This window comes from Myotis davidii, unplaced genomic scaffold (genome assembly GCF_000327345.1).
Source record: "Myotis davidii unplaced genomic scaffold, ASM32734v1 scaffold143, whole genome shotgun sequence".
In the NCBI taxonomy this organism is placed as follows: domain Eukaryota; kingdom Metazoa; phylum Chordata; class Mammalia; order Chiroptera; family Vespertilionidae; genus Myotis; species Myotis davidii.
The window spans coordinates 3,817,938-3,838,841 of record NW_006294876.1 but is presented as its reverse complement, the minus strand read 5'-3'; the positions used below and the strand labels follow the sequence as shown (position 1 = coordinate 3,838,841).

The 20,904-nt window shown below is 38.9% G+C and overlaps 1 protein-coding gene across 1 annotated transcript in view; it reads right to left on the bottom strand.

Annotated features, from left to right (window-relative positions):
- The window catches only part of DNAH5 (dynein, axonemal, heavy chain 5), a 190,913-nt gene that overhangs the window by 71,993 nt on the left and 98,016 nt on the right, over nucleotides 1–20,904 (bottom strand). The window contains exons 42-50 of the mRNA XM_015567634.1: nucleotides 18,668–18,814; nucleotides 17,605–17,846; nucleotides 15,159–15,335; nucleotides 14,579–14,780; nucleotides 13,345–13,487; nucleotides 12,548–12,682; nucleotides 2,736–2,858; nucleotides 2,333–2,546; nucleotides 944–1,167 (exon numbers count right to left, since the gene is read on the bottom strand). Coding sequence (XP_015423120.1) covers nucleotides 944–1,167; nucleotides 2,333–2,546; nucleotides 2,736–2,858; nucleotides 12,548–12,682; nucleotides 13,345–13,487; nucleotides 14,579–14,780; nucleotides 15,159–15,335; nucleotides 17,605–17,846; nucleotides 18,668–18,814 — 1,607 coding nt within the window. The remainder of the gene's footprint in view (nucleotides 1–943; nucleotides 1,168–2,332; nucleotides 2,547–2,735; nucleotides 2,859–12,547; nucleotides 12,683–13,344; nucleotides 13,488–14,578; nucleotides 14,781–15,158; nucleotides 15,336–17,604; nucleotides 17,847–18,667; nucleotides 18,815–20,904) is intronic.

Below are 20,904 nucleotides of genomic sequence, written 5' to 3'. Positions count from 1 at the left end.
ATGCCATTAATTTGTCAATAACTTTGAAAAAAAATCAAGTTAAAATGTTCATTGCTGTTAAAATGGCTCTCACTTCTCTGTAACAAGGAGAGTAAGTTTTCACCAAAATATCTTGTCTTAGAGTCAACCAGTGCAGATTCCTACTTTGTGAGCATCTGGGTAACGTTGTTCCTTTAAATAGTCAACACACTGTGCCTAGTGACCATGTAGCTGATATCTCAACTTTCTCTGTATTTTTATGTGCCCTAAAACCCATTTGCTTAACGACCTCTTTGGTTCCATAAAAGGCTGAAAGAGAGGCCAAGGTCACATTAGCCTGAGCACACAGGCCGTGCTTTGGATCCTTATTCAAAGGAAATTCTATAATGCTAGGAACCATTATATTCCAGTGGATGTACAAATGCTCATTTTTCTGTCAAATAAACTTTCTTTCTTCTATTCTGCCTCCATTCAATGTTAGCAATACATAATTCTTTCAATGCATTCAGTGATATGGAAAGGAAAGATCGTGAATTAATAACAACAAATGGTCTCTTTTTTTATTTTGATTATTTCTAAAGATAATTACTTTTTAAGTTAAAATGACATGTTTAAAATATGAAGACTCTTATACAATAAAATCAACAGTAATCTGTTCCATTATTTAGTATTAAAAAAAATACCGTCTGATAAGAAAAGAAAATCAATTGTTCCTTTTTCTCTATTAACAGAAAATAACTATGTATACCATTTCCTTAAACATAAACCTTAAATTAGAATTTTTAAGTAAAATTTTCTGACATACTGTTTCTTTATTTGTGTTCATTTAAAAACAGCAAAGAAAAAATATTCATTCTAAAAATCTAAAAATATTGTCATAATTCCACTACAGATTATATTACTAAGAAAATCTAGGGTGTATGGTGAATAACAATGTTGTCTGTCTTTCTTATGTATTACTTACATCTGGTTCCTTGATAACCTCTGAGGTGGTGTTCAGCATTCCTTGCCAGATCCTGGAAAGATCTCGAAGATTAAATACGTAATGGAATTTTGCAGGGGTGGGGAGCATTTTCATCTTCGTCATCTGCCACAGTCGGCGTGTCAGGGGAACCAGTTTTGTCACTGAATCTCTCACTTCCTCTGAGAAACCCCTTTGGATACAGTAGTAGCCTGTCCCAATGACACCTGAAAGGGGAAAAGACGCATAACAGTTTGACAGTTCAAATAAACTAAATTAAAATAAATAACATTATAATGCAGAGTTTGCACAAATATAATTACACATTTTAATATACAACTACAAATTAAGGAAATTTATAGTATGTTCTCTTATCCTTAACACCTAAAAAGTAGATACAAGTTCAAGTAGGTTAGCACTCAAATACTGGAAAGTTAAGAAAAACTACTGCAACTCTAGCTGAACTAATTCAATATTATTAAATGGGTAACTGATAAATATATAAAGATGCCTTATAAAAGAGATAAGAAAGAGGAAGATTTCATAGCTGCTCTAAGCTTTCTCCATTCTTTTGTTGCATTTTCATGCATTACAAAATATTTTAATTTACCTTGTATATAAAACTTTCCAGGCCCCAAGCCACAAAAAAGATAATTAAAAATGGTAACAGTCATACTTTCTGCTCCATTTTACTTTTCCCAAGCCTAGATAATTCACATGTCATTTGGTTTCCAAACCTTTGCCCACTGCTGTAATTGAAGGCAGGCGCTGCCTAGGGTGCTAAGTTGACATTTTGGTCTGCCAGAAATTAATTAGGGTAATCCTTAGGAGTTTTTTCTCAGTATCAGGTTCAGAAATACTAAATTAATACTTAAGACAAATGACATAACTTACACTTTCTTTCTGCAAAGAATAATTCCAAAATTGGTTATAAATCATTTTTATTACTCAGTTAAATAATTATGATTATCTATTGGGCTTGTGTTTCTTCAATAAAATTATTCCTGAAATACTACATATGTAATCAATCAATGATTTATTACTCTATAAATTATTTGGAAGATGAGACTATAATTAATCTCAGTGCAAAATTATTTCTGTGCAAAATTATTTCTTTGGCCAGAATCATTATACGGGTTGGTTGAAGTACCAGCTCTATAAACTTTTGGCTTGATAGTGTATCAATCCAGACTTCAAATTTGTGTGTCCATGAGGAAATGATCGCATTATATAAGTCCTTACATAAACAAAATACACTACTTGAGATTGATAAGGGCAACAGATTAAGGAGCCACCCAGTGCTCCTTCTGTGTTGACCTCTAGCAATATATTTCTCATTGGAACACAAGAAATTGCTCTTCCCTCCCCAAGCCCCATCAACACTCATCTTACCAAAGATCTTGTCCATGGACGCATCTGAGGGCAATGTGCAGTTAAATATAGAGAACTGCCTCTTGAGTCTTTGGGGTATATCATTGCGTCCACCCCCCGGATGGATCATGGCTGCCAAAAGCTGAATGTCCACAATGCTGGTAAACTCCCCAGGCTTCTCTAGGTTATAAAAACCACTCTGTTCCATCAGCTGCCGTACTATCTCGTTAGTAACCTAGGAAAGACAACTTTCAGAATTAAAATGTCACTCCTTTATCTGCTGGAACCTAACTTCTTGAGTGCTTCAAATCAATGGACTTGATGGGAATTCAGGAATTATATGTTGGAAAATCAGAAAAATACTGATTCATCAAGAATAAGTCCATGTTGAATTAAAGAAAGTGCACAATAAGACTCGACATACCTGGTCTCCCCACTCATTGATAATTGGCATATTCACATCATCGATAAAAACAGTCATCTTCTTTCCTGCAGGAGGGCCATATGTTGTACCCATGCGTTTATCCACGTAACTCTCTATTGTCCTCTGTTAAACAAGAAAGCCAACAGTATCTCTGCCGCCATCTTAGTTTCTCCCTTTTATATCCGTGGTTAATTATTTTAAAAATTTAGGGACACTTGAATTGACAGGAATTACTCAGAAAAAAACAACCCAAACTCCCCTTAAATCTGGAATGCAGGGTGCAAAGTGCCTAAATTATCTTGATAATGTTTACAACCTTTGAAAACATGATTTTTTTAGGAGTAAATAAAATTCTAATCCATGTAAATTTTTAATGCGATGGGGCTCTTCAGGCCATGTCTACAAATTTACTTCTGTCTCATTATGCCTATGTTCCTGACACTCTAACGCCCACCCCCACCTCTATAAAGGCTGTTCAAAGAGGCCAGCCTTTCTAATGAGGAACAAAGGTAAACAGGGCTACTATCCAAGAAGCTTCTTAGGACTGGGCTCTGAGCTGCTCAGCCTGCTGTAGGCAAAAGACGGCTCTCCCTCCATGAGGAGGCTGCCACCTGGCTCCTGTGGCCTGACGCCATCCAGACTCACTGCTTTGGGGCAGATTCACTCTGCCTCACTTCTCATCCCTTGAGACAAAATGAACAGCACTCACCCACCTCTCCTCTCTCATTTCCACCTTCTGAGCTTAGGTGGCACAGGAGAGTACACTGTGCTCTATAAAAACACTTCCCTAGCAATATGAAAAAGAACCTTAAAACTGATGAAACTACTAATGTAATGTTATGTGTCAACTACACTTCAACTAAAAAAAAAAAAAAAAACTGGTGGAAGGAGTGTTGAAAGGGGTAAGAGGGACATGGGAGAAGGACCCCAGATTGTTTTGTTTTGTTTTTTTTATTTGTTTTTTTTAATATATTTTATTGATTTTTTACAGAGAGGAAGGGAGAGAGATAGAGAGTTAGAAACATCGATGAGAGAGAAACATCGATCAGCCGCCTCCTGCACATCTCCCACTGGGGATGTGCCCACAACCCAGGTACATGCCCTTGACCGGAATCGAACCCGGGACCCCCCAGTCCGCAGGCCGACGCTCTATCCACTGAGCCAAACCAGTTTCGGCAGACCCCAGGTTGTTGACTATGATGTTATCATTTCCATGGTAGTACATTGTAGTTTGTAAATTAATCAGTCATTCAAAATGTATGCACTGATTAACCAGAGCTAGCACCGCAAAGAAAACAGAAAGGGCGTTGTGGTTCCCATGCTCTAGCCAGGGGTTGGGAATCTTTTTCCTGCAAGGATCATTTGGATATTTATAACATCATTCTTGGGTCTTACAAAATTATCAACTTAAAAATCAGCCTGCTGTATTTGGTCAGACATTTAATTAACTCAGCCCTAATGCCTTGGCAGGGCCAGACCAAATGATTTCATGGGCTTTATACGGCCCGAGAACTGGACGCTCCCCACCCCTGCTTTAGTAAAGGATGAAAGATTTATGGGATCTAAAGCGACACCAGAGTATATCCCACGCCTGCTTTAGAAGCCCAGTCTTAAAGACCTCATTTCAGTCCTACCACTGTACAGATCCTTGATTTTAAGTCATATTAAAGATAATGCATAAATATAGGAGAAAGTGGAGGTATATTGACCTAAAATGCATTCTCCTCCTATCCAAAAAAAGCTTTCTCTTATTTCATGATGAGTAAACCAGTAAAAAATGACTTTAATATCCAAGGTACAACCAGAAAATAAGGTCATGATATAAGCAAAAATCTATGCATCTGTCCTTGGAAATGGTCACAGTTTGGTAATTTTAAATTTTAAGTTTCTATCCTCATTTTAACAAATAATAAATAGCAAAAGATATAAATATTTTTCACCGGTTTTATATAGAAAGATATATAAATATATCACAACTCATTCAATTGCGAAACAAATCTCCCATGACAACAGTGCAATGGCAGAAAGAATTTTATATTCCCTGACATGGAGGCAAACTGTTTGAAGTAATGAACTAGGCTAAATTTAGCTCTGCTTTCCAATGAATTTAAATGCATAAGGCAATTAATAATCTCCCGACACCTCCCTCTGGCACTAGAGCTTTCCAGGCATTCCCGGGTCTATTTGTGAGAACACATAGGCACATAAAGATTTTTATGTCTTAAGGGGGCGAGGGGGTGCGGGGGGATTCTAAGAGCTAAAAGCCATAGGTGGACTAAGTGAGATAATATGAAGCCATAGCCACATACCTGCACATTCTTCCCCTTCATTATGACCTTAATTTCTTTGAAATACCAGGAAATTATTAGTAAGCTATATATATCATAAAAGAGCTAATTTGACAAAAACAAAGTAGGGAGAACAAATAAATAGCTTGTGAACCTGGAGTTGAGACTTCTTTCTGTTTTTAGAATTGCTGCCCATTAAGCAGTTACCTAATGAATTCTGAAGTTTGCTGGGACCTCCTGAAGGCCTGAAACATAATAATTGTGTGTTTTACTCCCCACACACCTATTTGGGAATGTGTGGGGAAACCACAGACTTGGACTGGTATCTCTAACTAGACTTCCCCACTTGGATGATCCATCACATAACAAAATCAACATATCTAAACATAAACACCTCTTCTTCACCCAAAGTCTGCACCCACTCCTGTGTGCTCATTTCAGGACTAGACCCCAACTACCTACATGCCCTAGGTCAGCTATTTGTCTTTCTCATGGGGATTAATGTCACACTCACTTAAATTGCCTCCCTAGCCTCCTCCAGTTGGTATGGAAACTTCTTTATAAGTCATACACATGTCTGACTTATAATTTCCAGTATCCCTAAAGAATTACTGATCATTTTTGTAGTAACCTACCACCCACATTCTCCCTGATCTCTTTGACTTCTGTCCCCACCTCTCCCATTGTTTTGGTGATATAAACCATGGTCCAGTTAATAAAAATAAGTATATTAGTTTACTTAATTACTGCCTGTCTCCTCCACCAGAATGTAAGGAGGTCAGCACCTCGTATCTTTCTCATTGTTGCATCCTCAGTGCCTAGAAGGGTATCTGGCCCAATGTATTTATCCGCCAACATTTAATATATACATAAAGACAAGAAACTTAAGAGTCATTTTTAACTTTTTCTCTCTCTTCCATCCCTCTCCACCAACAATACCCACTCAACCTGTCAGTTCTGCTTTCTAACCCCAACTTGAATGCATCTCGGTGCTGTTTCCATTCCCACTTTTATTCTCCTGGTCCCGCCAACCTCCCTCCTGAGGAATTACTGCAGCCACGCCCTCTCCAGTCCCTCTGAGCACAGCCACGTCTCTTCCATCTTGTTCTCCACCTCCACAGGCAGAAAGAACTCCCTAAGCAGCAATGTAACCCTAATCCAGTGGTTCCCCATTAGTGATTTACAGGGACCTCCATACTGCTCCCTGCTTACCATTCCAGTCTCATTTATACACACTCTCAGTCTCTTTGTTCCAGCCCTTCCAGGTCATGATTCATTCAGATTCATTTAGCAATAAAAACATACCATAGACTGATGCTCATCTCACAGGCCGGTTTACAGTGTTCGTTATGAGAACCTTATTTACATATTCCTAGAGCAGCCATTTCTGAACAAGAGAAATCTCTTGGGATAAGTATTAGCCAAACACAACTTCTGAAATACTGAGGTAGATGAATGTTCTTCCTTAAAATGTTACTTCTCTCAACCCAGCTATTGATTTAAAAAAAACTGGAGCCTGGCCGGTGTGGCTCAGTGGTTGAATATTGAGCCATGAACTAAGAGGTGGTCGGTTTGATTCCCAGTCAGGACACACGCCCTGGTCGCAGGCTCCATCTCCAGTAGTGGGTATGCAGGAAGCAGCTGATTAATGTTCCTATCTCTCTATCCCTCTCCCTTCTTCTCTAAAATAAATAAAAACATATTTTTAAAAATTTTTGAAATCTCTAGCAAGAGCCTGGATTATGGAGAGTGTATACTGTTCTCTGAGAATAAACAAAAAAAATTTTACTTTGAAATCTGAGAATGGTAGTCAGCATGACATCATCTTAAGCAATTTATAGAAGCAAACAAAGGACCCCAGTGTTGTTATCTCACACACAGATGGAAAACCAGGGTTATCCCAATTATGACAGTGTTGCTTTAAGAAATAAAAACTAGATGGTTAGGGATCCAGATAGACTTAGGAATGGAGGTGAGGAAAGCTGCCCTTCTCCGTTCTAAGCTGGCAGTCCTAAGGGCCGCTGGGGCAATTCAACTTTCTGCATTAATTTCTTAATAGATTATTCAGCCTCTATAATTCCTACAATTAATATAACAGAAATATTAAATTCCCCCAGGTCATGGTCAATTCTTCATTACATTGATTTCTGTAATCCCCTAAAGAAACTCATCCCCTCTTCCTCTGAGCTCTACAGTACTTAGATTACACCATGAACAGCACTTATCACATCAGCTACGCCTGGTTGTATATATGTCTACTCCTCCAATCTGACGGAGGGAGACAGCTTGCATCGGAAAGGGTACTGGCAGGGTCCCGTACAGCTGAGGAGGTTGTACACTGCCCAATTCTTGGATTTACCATTCACATGATTATCTCTGTGAATTGGATATAGCATAAACCTGCATAGCCTGCATGGCCTATTCAATAGCTCTCATTAGGTTTAAGTCAGAAAAAAAGGATTCAACTGCTACTTCTCCCACTTATTAACATTGTCAATTGATGTAAGTCACTTAGTATGTCTAAATCACAGCTCAGAAGTGGGACTATATATAACGATGCATAAATCATACATACATACATTTGTGTATATATGCATGAGTATTATCCACACATGATATAATATATATGAAAGCACTTAGTGGCCTTAATGCATTATTAAAAAAGAGATATTTTATTATTACTGTACGTATCTCTATGGATCAGCACTTGAATCATTTTCCATACATTTTACATCTAATTAAATTGAAATATAAAATACACTTAATTTTAGGCTTCCATTTATCTGCTATTTAGCGAAAATATAAAAATGGAGTGCTGGAAGCTATCCATTATCTACACTATCAGGAAAGTGTAAACAAGGAACCCAGAAGGCTGATGGACCTTGAGCTTTGGCAAGGGCTAAAGCTATGCACCGATTATTTAGTTGAGACGATGGTAGCTCAAGCAATTTCCTGATCTAATAGTCTCAAAGTGAATCTTTACTAATATTTACTGACCTTTAAGATAGTCTGTCTGCTACCATAATTGCCTGCTCTACTAAGGGCAAGATGTGTATCTAAAATTGAATAAAAAGCAAGCATGGCCTTGGCACCAATGAAGCCCTTCCAGTAGAGTTGGGTTCTCCGCCTGGCCCCCTATGATTTCTAAATTCATATTTCTTGTCTAGTGTCATCATTTGTGCATGGCCCTTTTCCAGGTCCTGAACCCTAGCCGCACAGGTGGTGGTTGTCGTATCTCTCACAATGGAGAGTTTATTCTCTTTATTAAAAAATTTACTGCCTAGCTTTCTGGTGGTAATGACATCCCCACATTAGCATGCCTCTGACTAAGGATCTCCTTCATCCCTCTCCAGAAGATAGAAGACAAAACACAGGAAGAAGCGCCTGGTACAGAGTCCAATTCCTACTATCCTATGTTAAATGCCCAGGATGCTGTGAAATCACCACCATCGTTAGCCTTGTACAATTGGTAGTTGCGTGTGTTGGTGCCCCCTGGTCCTCTGTCAGCCAACAGGAGGAAAGGCAAGGTTTCCAGAGGATGCTCCTTCAGAAGGAAGCAGAAGTCAAAGTGGAGATGAGTGGGGAACCATCCCAATAAATGCATTTTGGATACAAAATAAATCTACTGCCTATGTAAGATCTTCCCATTTTATTATAATTCATGGAAACCAAATGAAAATAGTCTTACACTAGTCAGAGTTAAAATGTACAATATAAATAGTAAAATGATATCACAAGCAACATGAAAATACAATAGTGCATAATTACAAGATAAAAATAAAACAAATGCACTGCTGAGTAATGAATCAATTACTTGAATGTCAATGTGGATAAAGACAAGCCATTAGAAGGAAGCACAGGGGTGAGCTGGGAGGGCACCCTGGAAGGCGTGGGAACGGGGTTTCTCCCTCAGGTTTTGCCCCGACTGTGTGAACTTTCATCTCCCTCCACCTGAATGCATTAATATTAACAGTAACACCTGACATTTTTAGGGGACTTTACCATGAAAAGATACTTTCACATAATCTCCCTGTGCGAAACAGTCTTCCAATTGTGTTTTGAGGAGTCAAAAGAATGTTCTGCTAATGCAGAGACCCCTGCAGGAAGCCAGGATGAGGCTTGAAGGGGTCGCAGGAGCCCAGCTCCAATTCCACCACAGCAAATCCTTGGCTCCTTGTTGTGTAGCTTAGTCTTCTGTCTACAATTGCATTTGAAAACACAACTCTGAGTCTAGAAAAGAAATATGGAATGTCCTTCCCAGCTCTTTGATTCTTATTTTTCTAAAAAACAAAACCTATTGATATGCAAACCATTTACAATACTGTTACATTCAAAACACTTTATGATTATTTCTAGAAGAGATAAATTCAGAATTTAGAAAATTTTCTTAAGAAACTTTTACTTTATCTTTCTGTATTGCTTAAATTTTGAAAGATATGTATGGATTATTTTCAAAAAAAATAGAATAATACATTAAAACAATATTTGTTTGTGGAATAAATGAGAAGTCTCTTTTAAAAAACCAACTGAATTCTCTCCACCAAAGAATAGGGTGACCATATAATTTTTGCCGAAAGCACACACTTTCGATCATGACAGGGCATGCCATTAATTATTAATCTCAGACAATGGAAGTAAACTGGACTGTCCCAGGCAAAGAGGGACATACAGCCAGTCCTTCTACTGATGAAAGATATGAGAGCGATAGCATAGTGAACACAAAGGAAACCCTGTTGAAAATAGACTGTGTGCTACCATGGCAACACAGGATGATTGGACAGTACTATTTTCTCATCTAGAATTTCAACTTGGTTTGAATCCAGATAAGTGGGAGATACTGAGACAAATGCTCAGCTCCATCAGCCCTTGTTTAGCATAAAAGGCTGAAAATTACAGTAAGAATGTTAACTACAGCAGTTTGGCTAATCAAAAGCTTCGTAAAACTAATGACTCTAACTTAATCAAAAGCTTGGATGCTCAGCAGTCAAAACAGGCACTAAACAGAGTACATGATCCTGTGATGTTTCTGAACAGAAAACGAAAGAATTGTTGATACCACCTTCACACTGAAGGACAGGAGGGAATTGGTCTAAAGTAGTTGTGAATCAGAAAAATCCTGCTTCATAATTCTTCTAATTATCACACTTCAATATGGTACCACTGTTAGAAGTTTATTATATAGTTTATGAATTTGCATATCAACAAAAGGGTTGTCTTCTAGATAATACCTGTCTTTTTTCCAGAAAATTAGTAAATATCTCATGTTAAAGAGACATATGCCAAGGTCACAGGTTCAATTCCCAGAGAGCGAGGGCAGCCCAGCCGAGGCTCACCTGTTGCTTCTTCTATGCTAAGCACTTTCTTGTTTTACTGTCCCCAGCTTTAATAAATGTTCCCTCATAGTCACCTGGACTCGTGTTGTGAAAATGTTCCTGAACAAAGTGAAGAACCCACACACCACAGGCCAGCCTAGGCAGACCCACCACGGGCCAGCCAGATCTCCTTTCCGGTAACACCATCACAACACTGTGAAATTGTATTCATTTGCTTGAAGGCTAGCCAGTATTGAAAATGCCACGTCTAAAAGAGGAGCATTACATAGCTGGCAGTCTTATTTAGAAACTTAATCAATGGTCTCAGTTTATTGGCATTCTGCAGTCACCAATTACATTAAGTGAGAAAATGCCATGATTTAGCTATGCTTTTAATATTTTTCATTGCTCTTTGATATTTTCATTCTGACAACTAAAGAACAACAAAGTTAATCAAAAGCAAACTTCTTGGGGTTTGGATTCTCCTAAAAACTTCCCTTCCATTTTCAATGTATAAAATGTGTCCTTTTATTAATGCACTAGAGGCCCGATGCAAGAGTAGGCCTTCGCAGCCATGGCTGCCTGGATCCCTCCCTTGCAGCTGCAGCCACAGTGGCTGCCTCGATTCCTGCGGCTACACTCTCAGCTTTGTCCCGGAAGGACGAAGATATGAGAGGTGATTTAAGAACAATTGAAGCATGAAATGACACTTTGGATTTCCTCCCATTTCAATAAGGTCTTAGATGACTTAGGAACAGGAGAAAACGACCAACCAGCCACTGCAAACCCAGGTCATTCTTGGCAGCTTCATTGACAAAAGCAATGCAAATTCGGGGGGGTGGGGGGTTCCTGTGACTCTTCAATGATATGATAGGATAGCATCCTTAGTATAAAAGCCTACGATTTTATTCCTTGTTGCAATTGATAATGGGAGCTATTGCAAAATGTTAAGCCAGGGAACAATAGGTAAAAGTGACAATATATGAACCGGAGATTAGAAGGAGAATAAAAGGTAGACTGTAAAAGAATTAGACTTGAACAAAGACCAGCTGGGGATTCCTTCATGCTGCTACCCTGGTGTGGAATCAAGAAGTAGTGGATTATGTAGAGGCAGACAGGGAGAATGAGGAAAAAAGGAAGGATGTGACAAGTATTTTCTTAGATACATTAGCTGCCCTTGATTCAAAAGAGATCCATCAAAGATGCCTCCAATGGATCCAGTCTAAAGGCTAGAATAATGGTAACACCCACAGAAAAGCAGACAGTGAAACTTGAGTGTCCTAATGATTTGATTTGATTTGTGACTATAGCTTTAGAAAATCATCTTTTTCTCCCTCTCTCCATCTCATGGGCCTAGACTTTCCTCCAGTAATTATTAACCCCTGAGGCAGGAGAAGACAAAAGCCTTGTGACCTGACTAATGGTCACAAGGTCTGGATCTCTGTCAGACTTAAGACAACATCTTGGCCTAAGTTATGTTTCAGCTCCTGAGTCCTAGGGTGGAATGGCCCCTAGCTATTATTCCATGAAACCAGAGAGAGGGAGGCCAGGGCATACCTCAGAGCTGCCCTCCAGAGCTGAAGAAATGAGGTATCACCCTTACCTCACCTCCGGTCACTCAGTTTCTAACACAACACAGAACCCCTAACCCACCCACTGTATCTTGCGATTTGGCCCTATGTAATCTGTAATGTACACATCATCAGGGAGCCGGGTCTTTAAGAGACAAGCTCGCCCCCAGTCTGGACTGGGCAATCTTACAGTAATGAACTACTTCCTTTCTTCACTGCAAACTCCTGCTTGCGCATTTCTCTGGGCCATGCGTGCCGGCACAGGGACTCAAAAACTGGGGTTTGATAACAATAATAAGGAGAGGAAGTAGGTTTCGGTGGAGGAATAAATATTTCTTTCAGTCCACTTTAGATTTTGCAGGCTTTCCTACATAGACATTTTAAATAGGATCAAGGTCTTCAATACCTTATGTTTTTCGTTTTTCGTTTCTCCATCATTTAAGATGTGTATATGTTTTAATCTAATTAGGGAGAAATACTACTGCAGTTGAATAAGAGAGATAATGGAAGGCATATGTAGGGACCTGTCATGGCTGTGGGGGTGGAGAAGCAGCTCGGCGGGCACAGCAGAACGGTAGAGAGAGCGGAGCCTCCAGCTTATCACAAACCTGGGCTGCTAAGCAAACCTCAAGAGCCAGTACCTGAAACATGAGTGGGGTGGTTGCAGAAGAAAAGTTCAGACTCTTGGTCATGTGACTTTCAGGATTGTATTTTGACATAAATCCTTTCATTATGACTGTCTTAGCTGTTCCTTGCTCACCGATTAACAGCACAGCCTACAATAGGGGTTGAGAAAGAAATCCAAGAAATACAATAAGATGATTGTCATGGGCTGAACTGGCAGTGCCCCCCATCCCCACCACCCTGAATTCATAGTTTGAAGCTCTGGCCCCTAGTACCTCAGAATGTGACTATATACGGAGAAAAGTTCTTTAAAGGGATAATTAAGTTAAAATGGGGCATTAAGGTGAGCCCTACTTCAGTCTAACTGGCATCCTTAGAAGAGGAGGACATTTGGATTCATAAAGAAACAGCAGGGAAGCTCTCACACAGATAAAGGCTCTGGGAGGACAGTAGGCCATCTGTGAGCCAAGGAGAGAGGCTTCAGAAAGAAAGCTAAGCCTGACACACTCATCTTGAACTTCAAGCCTCCAGAATTGTGGAGGGTGGGGGGAGTATCTTGTTTAAGCCACCCAGCTCTTATGTCAGCCCTAGCAAAGTAATACAATAATCCAAAGACATGGATTTCTCTTTGAAAAACAAGTCAAAATTCACCTTCTCTCATAAGAAATAATTAATTATGAATGAGAGCTATTCAATGCTAATATTGTTATTGGGGAATAATAAAAAAGCATACTAATCGGGGTAACATTTAAATTCATGTTCTCAAATGACATTTTTAAATATGCGATTTTTAATAAAAGTTAAAGAGCCATACCTTGCCCTGTTTAGCGATGGTTTTAATTAGGAAATCAGTCCTCACATTATCAACATTCGGCACCAGGATGGAGCCATATTCTGGGGTGGTGTCAGGTGGGTACTCATATTCCTCGGTACAGGTGTCCCAATGCATCCATTTACCTGAGGTAAACAGAACATTCACCTCGCCATAGTCACTCCTATTAATAATTTAACTGACTGTAATGAGCAGACATCCCTGACATTTCATAAAGACATCTTCCAAAATCTCCCCATAAAATAAAGATCATTGAAATCTGAGAGATCTAAGTACTATTCAAGTATGTTTTAGCTGAGTCAGAATTTCCCTAGGAACTATTCCAAATTCATACTACTAAGAAATATTTCAAAGAATCTTGAAATTTTCTTTTAAATATGTAGGTTTTTAATAACATAAAATCTGTATAAACATACAGAACACTGTGACAGTGGTATGTACATAAAATCATTTTTAAATGTTTAACCTCACAAACTTTTTCATTACCTACTTCCTTAATTGTAAGACAAAAAATATAAGCCCCTAGGATGCCATATATAAATATTGCATATTGTATATATATACACACACACACATTTCATATCTGTACTAGAGGCCTGGTGCGCGAAATTTGTGCACTGGAGGAAGGGGGGCTGGTATCCCTCAGCCTGGCCTGCACCCTCTCATAGTCCAGGAGCCCTCCGCATGCCTAAGCCTGCACGCACCAGCCATGAGCCCAGCTCAGGGTTTCTGGCTGAGCATACTCACCACCAGGGAACAGCTCCTGCATTGAGCAACTGCCCCCTGGTGGTCAGTGTGTGTCATAGCAACTGGTCATTCTGCAGTTCGGTCGATTTGCATATAAGCCTTTGATTATAAAGGATATGTATGTACTTTATACATATATATGTATGCACATATAAATACTTAAAGTACCTTAAAGTACAGGTATAGATATAGATGTATAGGTACACACATATTTGGTGAAAATATACTTCACACTTTGTAATTTTTATATAAATTACTGATTGTATCATGAATAGCTAATATGGAACTGATTTGGGGGGGTTAATTTTGTTTTTAATTCATTAAAAGTTCAGTACACAATATTTGAAAAAGAAACAATTAGCTTCCTTCACACATGAGAATTTCCATTTTAATTTTACATGCAAGAGTTTCACCACATATATAAAACTGTTCTCGTGGGCTACATATAAATGGAAGTGAGCATCCTCACCATCGGACGTGACGTAATAGTCAAACATGGTGTCGTCGGTCCCGGATAGAGGCGGCAGGTCCAAGGCCAGCGCTTCCTGAGACCGCAGCCAGTGCTCCAGCCGGCGCCGACCCCCCAGCTCCAGCAGGGCCCCCACGCTCCACATCAGGGAGAAGATGTACAGCCTTTCCAGGTGCCCTGATGTGACCTCCACACCCTGTTCCTGAACCGAAAGAACAAAATGTAATTACATAACTCTCAAACCCAAACTTTGCTTTGAAGTTGTAACGAAAATAGCCAAGATATAAAAGGGTCAACGGTTTACCCCCAAAACAAGAACAAGGGAAAGATGAGTACGACTGGGAAACCAGTGCAACACTGATCTAAAGGAAAACCAACCAAGCGGGTTTGCAAACCTGCAACTAAATTACAAAACCACGGCTTGCTTTATGGGGGGCGGGGGGGAGAAAAAATATGCAGGTCCATGTTTGAAACATCTCCCCTCCCCACAGCTCTAACAAAAGCAATTTCAAATATTGCCCTCTGCGCAGTATGACTCCGCCAATGAGAGAGAAATTCTCCAGAAAACCGAGCCACTTACCTTCGAAGGGATCAGACCTTGCAGCATGTCAATGCTCTGCATGATGACAAAGGCCTCGAGCATCTCCATCTTGTATTCTAAGTTCTGAATGCTGAAGCGATACAGGGCGGGAAAAGATTTGGTGTACAGCTGCCGAAGGATTTCAGCTTCTTGAGGTGAGCGTTTTTTAAGAAAGCCCTGTCCGTTTACAAATTAATGCATGAATTAGATTTATTAGCACACCAGCGAAATGGTCATGGTGGAACAAGAGCTTTTAAAATATCGATTAATAACAACATCTAATGATTATACCACACTTACGATGGGCCAGGCCTTGCTATAAATTCCTTCATGTATTAACTCATTAAATGCTCAGAACAATTCTATGAAGTAAGAGTTATTATTATCCTTCTTTTACATATGAAGAAACTGGAGCCCAGGGAATTCAAGTAACATGCCCAGGATCCCATAGCTGGTAGGTGGCAAGGCCAGAATTCAAACCCGGAATCTGGCTCCAGTGTCCACACAGTCACCTACTTCACTACACATATAATCAGTTCTTAAAGCCAATATGGAGAAAAAATATTCAGCTCTTGATTAAAATATGCTAGAAAAAAATAAGAGGGCAATATATGGAAATAATGTTTTAAAACAAAGCAGAATACAAGATCAACAAAGGAAATCCATACCCAGACTTTGCAAAATGGAAAACAAAGATTTTCACCAATAGTTTAATTAATAACCAATGTAGAAAAATATCAAAGAATTCTCAAGAAATTAGAGAATTTAGTCATCTGTGCAACCCAATATTAGGAAAGTACATGTGATTCATAACAAAAATAGCACTTAACACAAAACAGTATTTTGTTAAGGAGAAGAAAGTTTCTCTGGCATGAAGACATCAGCTCATTCTTAAAGACTCCAAACAGAAGCAATTTAATGTTGGTTCCAAATTACTCATCAACTCATGAAATGAAAACAAGATAGCACTTTTGGGTCGATGGGACCAAAAACATCAACCCTGGGGCCAGGAATCAGCTTGGTTCCCTGGGGCTGAGATTCCCATGAACACCTTCGCCATTGCTCTGCCCTCTCATAACCCCCTGAGCACAGCCTTGCACTGCTCCCGGATTGTTGTGAGTCTTGCTTCTTCCCACTCATTTGTAGGAAGAAACTGCATTCGCTAAAAGCATATAAAAATATTACGTAGGTCTACCATTAATGTATATGCCCAATTCAGCCTCAACATTGACAAGATATAATAGGAGCTTATTTTGTAAATAGCAATTATTTATTAGCTAGTAGCATAAAAGTATTTTTAAAGCCTTTGTGAATTGGTAATATTGGGGGGAAATCGCATAAATACGCTTTGACTTCGAGTTCGCTGTACCTGTAGTTGCCAATCCTGGCGGGGGGGGGGGCGGGGGAAGCGGGGGGTGACCAATCATCTGTGTTATAAGAACTGTCATTGGTGACTATTTTTGCAAGACCAGGGTTGAGAACACTTGCTCTGTATTCTCCTTAATGAGTGGATAATGTATTTGTGAAATCTGAAACCTTTAGAAGAATTTTTAGTGACATGACCAATGTCAGTATCATTTTGCTATGTAATCTCCTCCTTCACATCTTCATACTTCACCAGATGTAAACCCTTTCAAAACTCAAAGACGTGTAAATTCTGAAAATGCATTATTATAAGTCAGGATATACCCATACACAAAAAGAAGCACAAAAATTTAATGGCAATATAAAAAAAAACATCTACACTATCCAAATTATGAATTCATAAGTTTTCTATCCAAATCATCTCCAAAACATGTAACTGAAAATAATCTGACTAACAATGTCAAAAAAAGTTTTATAGATGGCTTATCTAATAAGCATTCTGCCTTACACTATAGTATCTAATTATAATCTAATTATCAGTAATATACTCTAGGATATATTGGTAGTAATAAAATATATCCCTTATCATGCATTAAAGAGAAATTATCTAAAATATTATTTCCAAGTAAAACTTAAAATTATAATCCTGAGTCTAATAAAAATCCTTTCTATGCCATTTTAATAAATTGTCCTCTTCAAGTTAATATTCTAAGATGGCTGCTCCCAAACTTTATGCAAATGAATACCTTTTAAAAATGTCATGAATCCCCAAAGTGAAAAAATTTAATGTTATTTATTCAGTCACCGTTCAGTGGGGTTATTGATTCACCTGGGCCTTGCAATTACTCCCCAACCCAAGGTTTGGAAATCACAGATCTCCCCTGATTAGAAGAGTATTGAAGAAACCTGTAAGGGGCCATCAGGGTTTGCATGTCCCAGAGCATTCAACGATCTCCCATAAACGGTAGCATTAAAGTGCAATTACACCCTGTGGGTCTGCGGAAAAATCAGCAGGCACTCTACCTGAACAACACTAAAGGATCCGCTTTGTCTTTACACATAGGAAAGACTCCAATCATACCTCCAGAATAGGACTCCAATCCAGGATAGAAGAACTCATGAAAACCATCCCATTCCTTGAGACGGTAGCAGGAGAAGCATTGTCAATGTTATGAGGCTCAAAAATAACCTTGCAGTTTGGAGCCATGGGAATCCGATCGCCATTGGCAAGGGTTAAAGTTTTGTTATCATCCAAAACAGAATTCAGATTTTCAATCCAGATGGCATCGACTGGACCATCAAGAACTATCCAGATATGCTCCCCTAGAATATACAAGCAAAGGTGTGTGTGTGGGGGGGGAGCATACATACACAAATGCAGCCCTTATTGAGTCTCTTTAAACAGCAATCAAACACCTAAACTGAATAATTTGTTCCTGGCTGGTGTGGCTCAGTTGATTGAGCGTCAACCCCTGCACCAAGAGGTCACTGGTTCAATTCCAGGCCCAGGGCACATGCCTGGCTTTCAGACTCAATCCCCAGTAGGGGGGTACAGGAGGCAGCCATTTGATGGATGTTTCTATCTCTTCCTCTCCCTTCCCCTCTCTCTAAAATCAATAGAAGCATATTATACTTATACATATATAATCTGAATAATTTATTAATTCAGTATACTTCATTTTGTATATACACAATTTTCTCTCCAAAGAAGCCCACTTCCTCCAGTGATTTTATTGAAGAATTAGGTTTTTGTTAATAGGCTGTACTTAACTAAGAACAACATTTTAAAAATACTCAGTGAAAATAGTTATGGTAAGATCACTTTATTAAATACTATCAATTTTCCTTAACAACTTTTTCTATCTTTTTTATTCTAAGATATCAGAGGAATACAGGAACATTTTTTCAAAAAGAAAATAATTCCCTTCTTAACCAAAAAATAAGGGGGAGAAGGAATGAAAGAGGTTTTAAAAACACTAATCAATAGTATTTCAACATTCACAGATATCATACAGATTTATGACTTCTTAGCCTTGACTAAGATATTATACGGAGAACACAGTTTTTCTACTAATTTTTAAGAGCCACCCAGGTCTTTTCTTAGAAGTACATGTCAAAAAATAGTATTATAATTCATCTTCTACCTTTCTTAGCTCTCAATGTTTTCCTCCAAAGAGTAGAAAATATCCCATCAGTCCAGTCATTCGTGGCCACATCGAGCCGCCCAAACATCTGTGGGGCCGTAATCGCTTTGGGGTTCATCCTCATTTCCCGGTGTGGTTTTCCACAATCTAGACCAAGTAAATCCACATTTTAAACAACTCAGGTGTACAGTGAACCGTCATTATGCAACATTTCACTAACTTGCAGTGTAGAGTCAGCAGGTGTTCAAAATATGAAAATCCAAAATTGCATTGAAAACATGTCTTAACTGAATTTCCAAGTTGTCATAATTAGCCTCATATTTTACTGATTAAATTGCATTTGTTTTTACCTTCTGTAAAAGAAAACTGCATATTACATAAAAGGAGAAAAAGGACACCATGTTGGGATTGATGAAGAAATTAATGTAATCTGGAAATTCTTCAAATTTCACAGCTCAAAAACCTTTTGGTTTATGGTATACTAGATTACATCTTATATATGACATATCACCTAAAAGTGGTTTCTGAATGTACATTACCAGCTTTCATTTGCTGGGATGTGTTCTTGCTTATTTGGGGGGGGGGGAGAAAAAGCTAAACTAATATGTTGCAGGAATCAAAAACTTTCTTTTGTGGCCAACCTCAAAAAGGATATTTGAATCTTTCAAACCCTAAAACTACTCTTAAGTATGCTGTATTCTATATGTAAGGGACTGTGGTTGATAAGCAGAAAAGTGACAAAGTTTAAAGTATAAAACCGTAAAAATAGATACTAAAATATTGCACCCTGTGTGAGAGCTTGACACAGGCACACATATGGTACACATATGCGCACATTTAAAAGGATATTACATTAAAACCTACTTAGAAAATTAGACCAGAGTTCTCTTTTTTCAAAATAACAAAAATAATCAGGTAATTATTTGCAGTATTTTATGATTCTGAAGTTCAACTTAGTCACAATTCAGCTTTTGCAATAAATGATATCCATAAGACTAGCAACACTTTTTCTTTATAATCTAATCACACTTTACAAAAGGCCAGCAAACTCTTGACATGTGTGAGAGAATCATAGGTGAGGTCCAGACTTGGTCTGTTACCCATACAAGAGAAACTATCAAAAATTACTTCATTAAGGTAGAATTATATCATTTTCATTTAGAGTATCATAATATTTTTTATGAAAGCACTAAGAAAAAGCATTAAGGGAAAAAAATCTTTAACTTTCAAAATGTTGGTTAAAGTAATTCCTCTAAATCAGCGGTTCTCAACCTGTGGGTTGCGACCCCTGAAAATACGTCCTGCATATCAGATATTTACATTACGATTCATAACAGTAGCAAAATTACAGTTTGAAGTAGCAACAAAAATAATTTTATGGTTGGGGGTTACCACAACATGAGGAACTATATTAAAGGGCCGAGGCATTAGGAAGGTTGAGAACCACTGCAATTCTCCCCTTAGGCATTTCTTGAGTGTCCTGATCACTCCACTTTCATGGCCTCTGCTGTGGAGTAGGCACCCTTTTCTGGCTGTCACCTTCTTATGGACATCAGACCACCCGCCTGTTCCTCAGTTTACTCTCTACTCGGCCAGCAGATGGTCTTCTACACACAGGGTTGACCACACCACTCCCCAGCTCAATGGCTTCCCATAAACTACAGCATAAAACATAGATATTGAGTATGACTTACAAAACTCCTCATGCCACATCTACAGTCCTAATTTGAAATCCCCTGGAAGCAAAGCCAGGGACAAGAACATACGTGCTGAGAGTTGGTGGGTAGTCAGGGGAAAGAGAATGAGATGGGAAAGGAGAGGCGTCAACATATTACGCATAATTGGAAAGGGAGAAGGGTACATTGCTGAGCTGGTCACAGAAACAATATTCCTCTAAAAGGCACGGGGTGGAACGTCTGCCATCAACTGTTCTCCCCCATTGGTTGAGGGTATGGCTGCCTCATACATTAATTCTCACCGACCCCTATTTCCAGTCTGAACCAGTTCCATAGCTTCAAGGAAAATCATAAAGCTGAAAAACTGGGAGAAACCTCTGGTGTTGAGGGGAGAAACTGTCCAACGGCCACATCTATAGCAGGGTCAGGCCAAAGGGACAGCATTGGGCACCAATAGCATCTGCTGTACCTCCTCATCTCCCCACTTCCACCCACACACAATTGCATTTTCTTCATGTCAATGGACTTCCTTGGGTATATCCTGCAGTCCCCAGTCCCTTC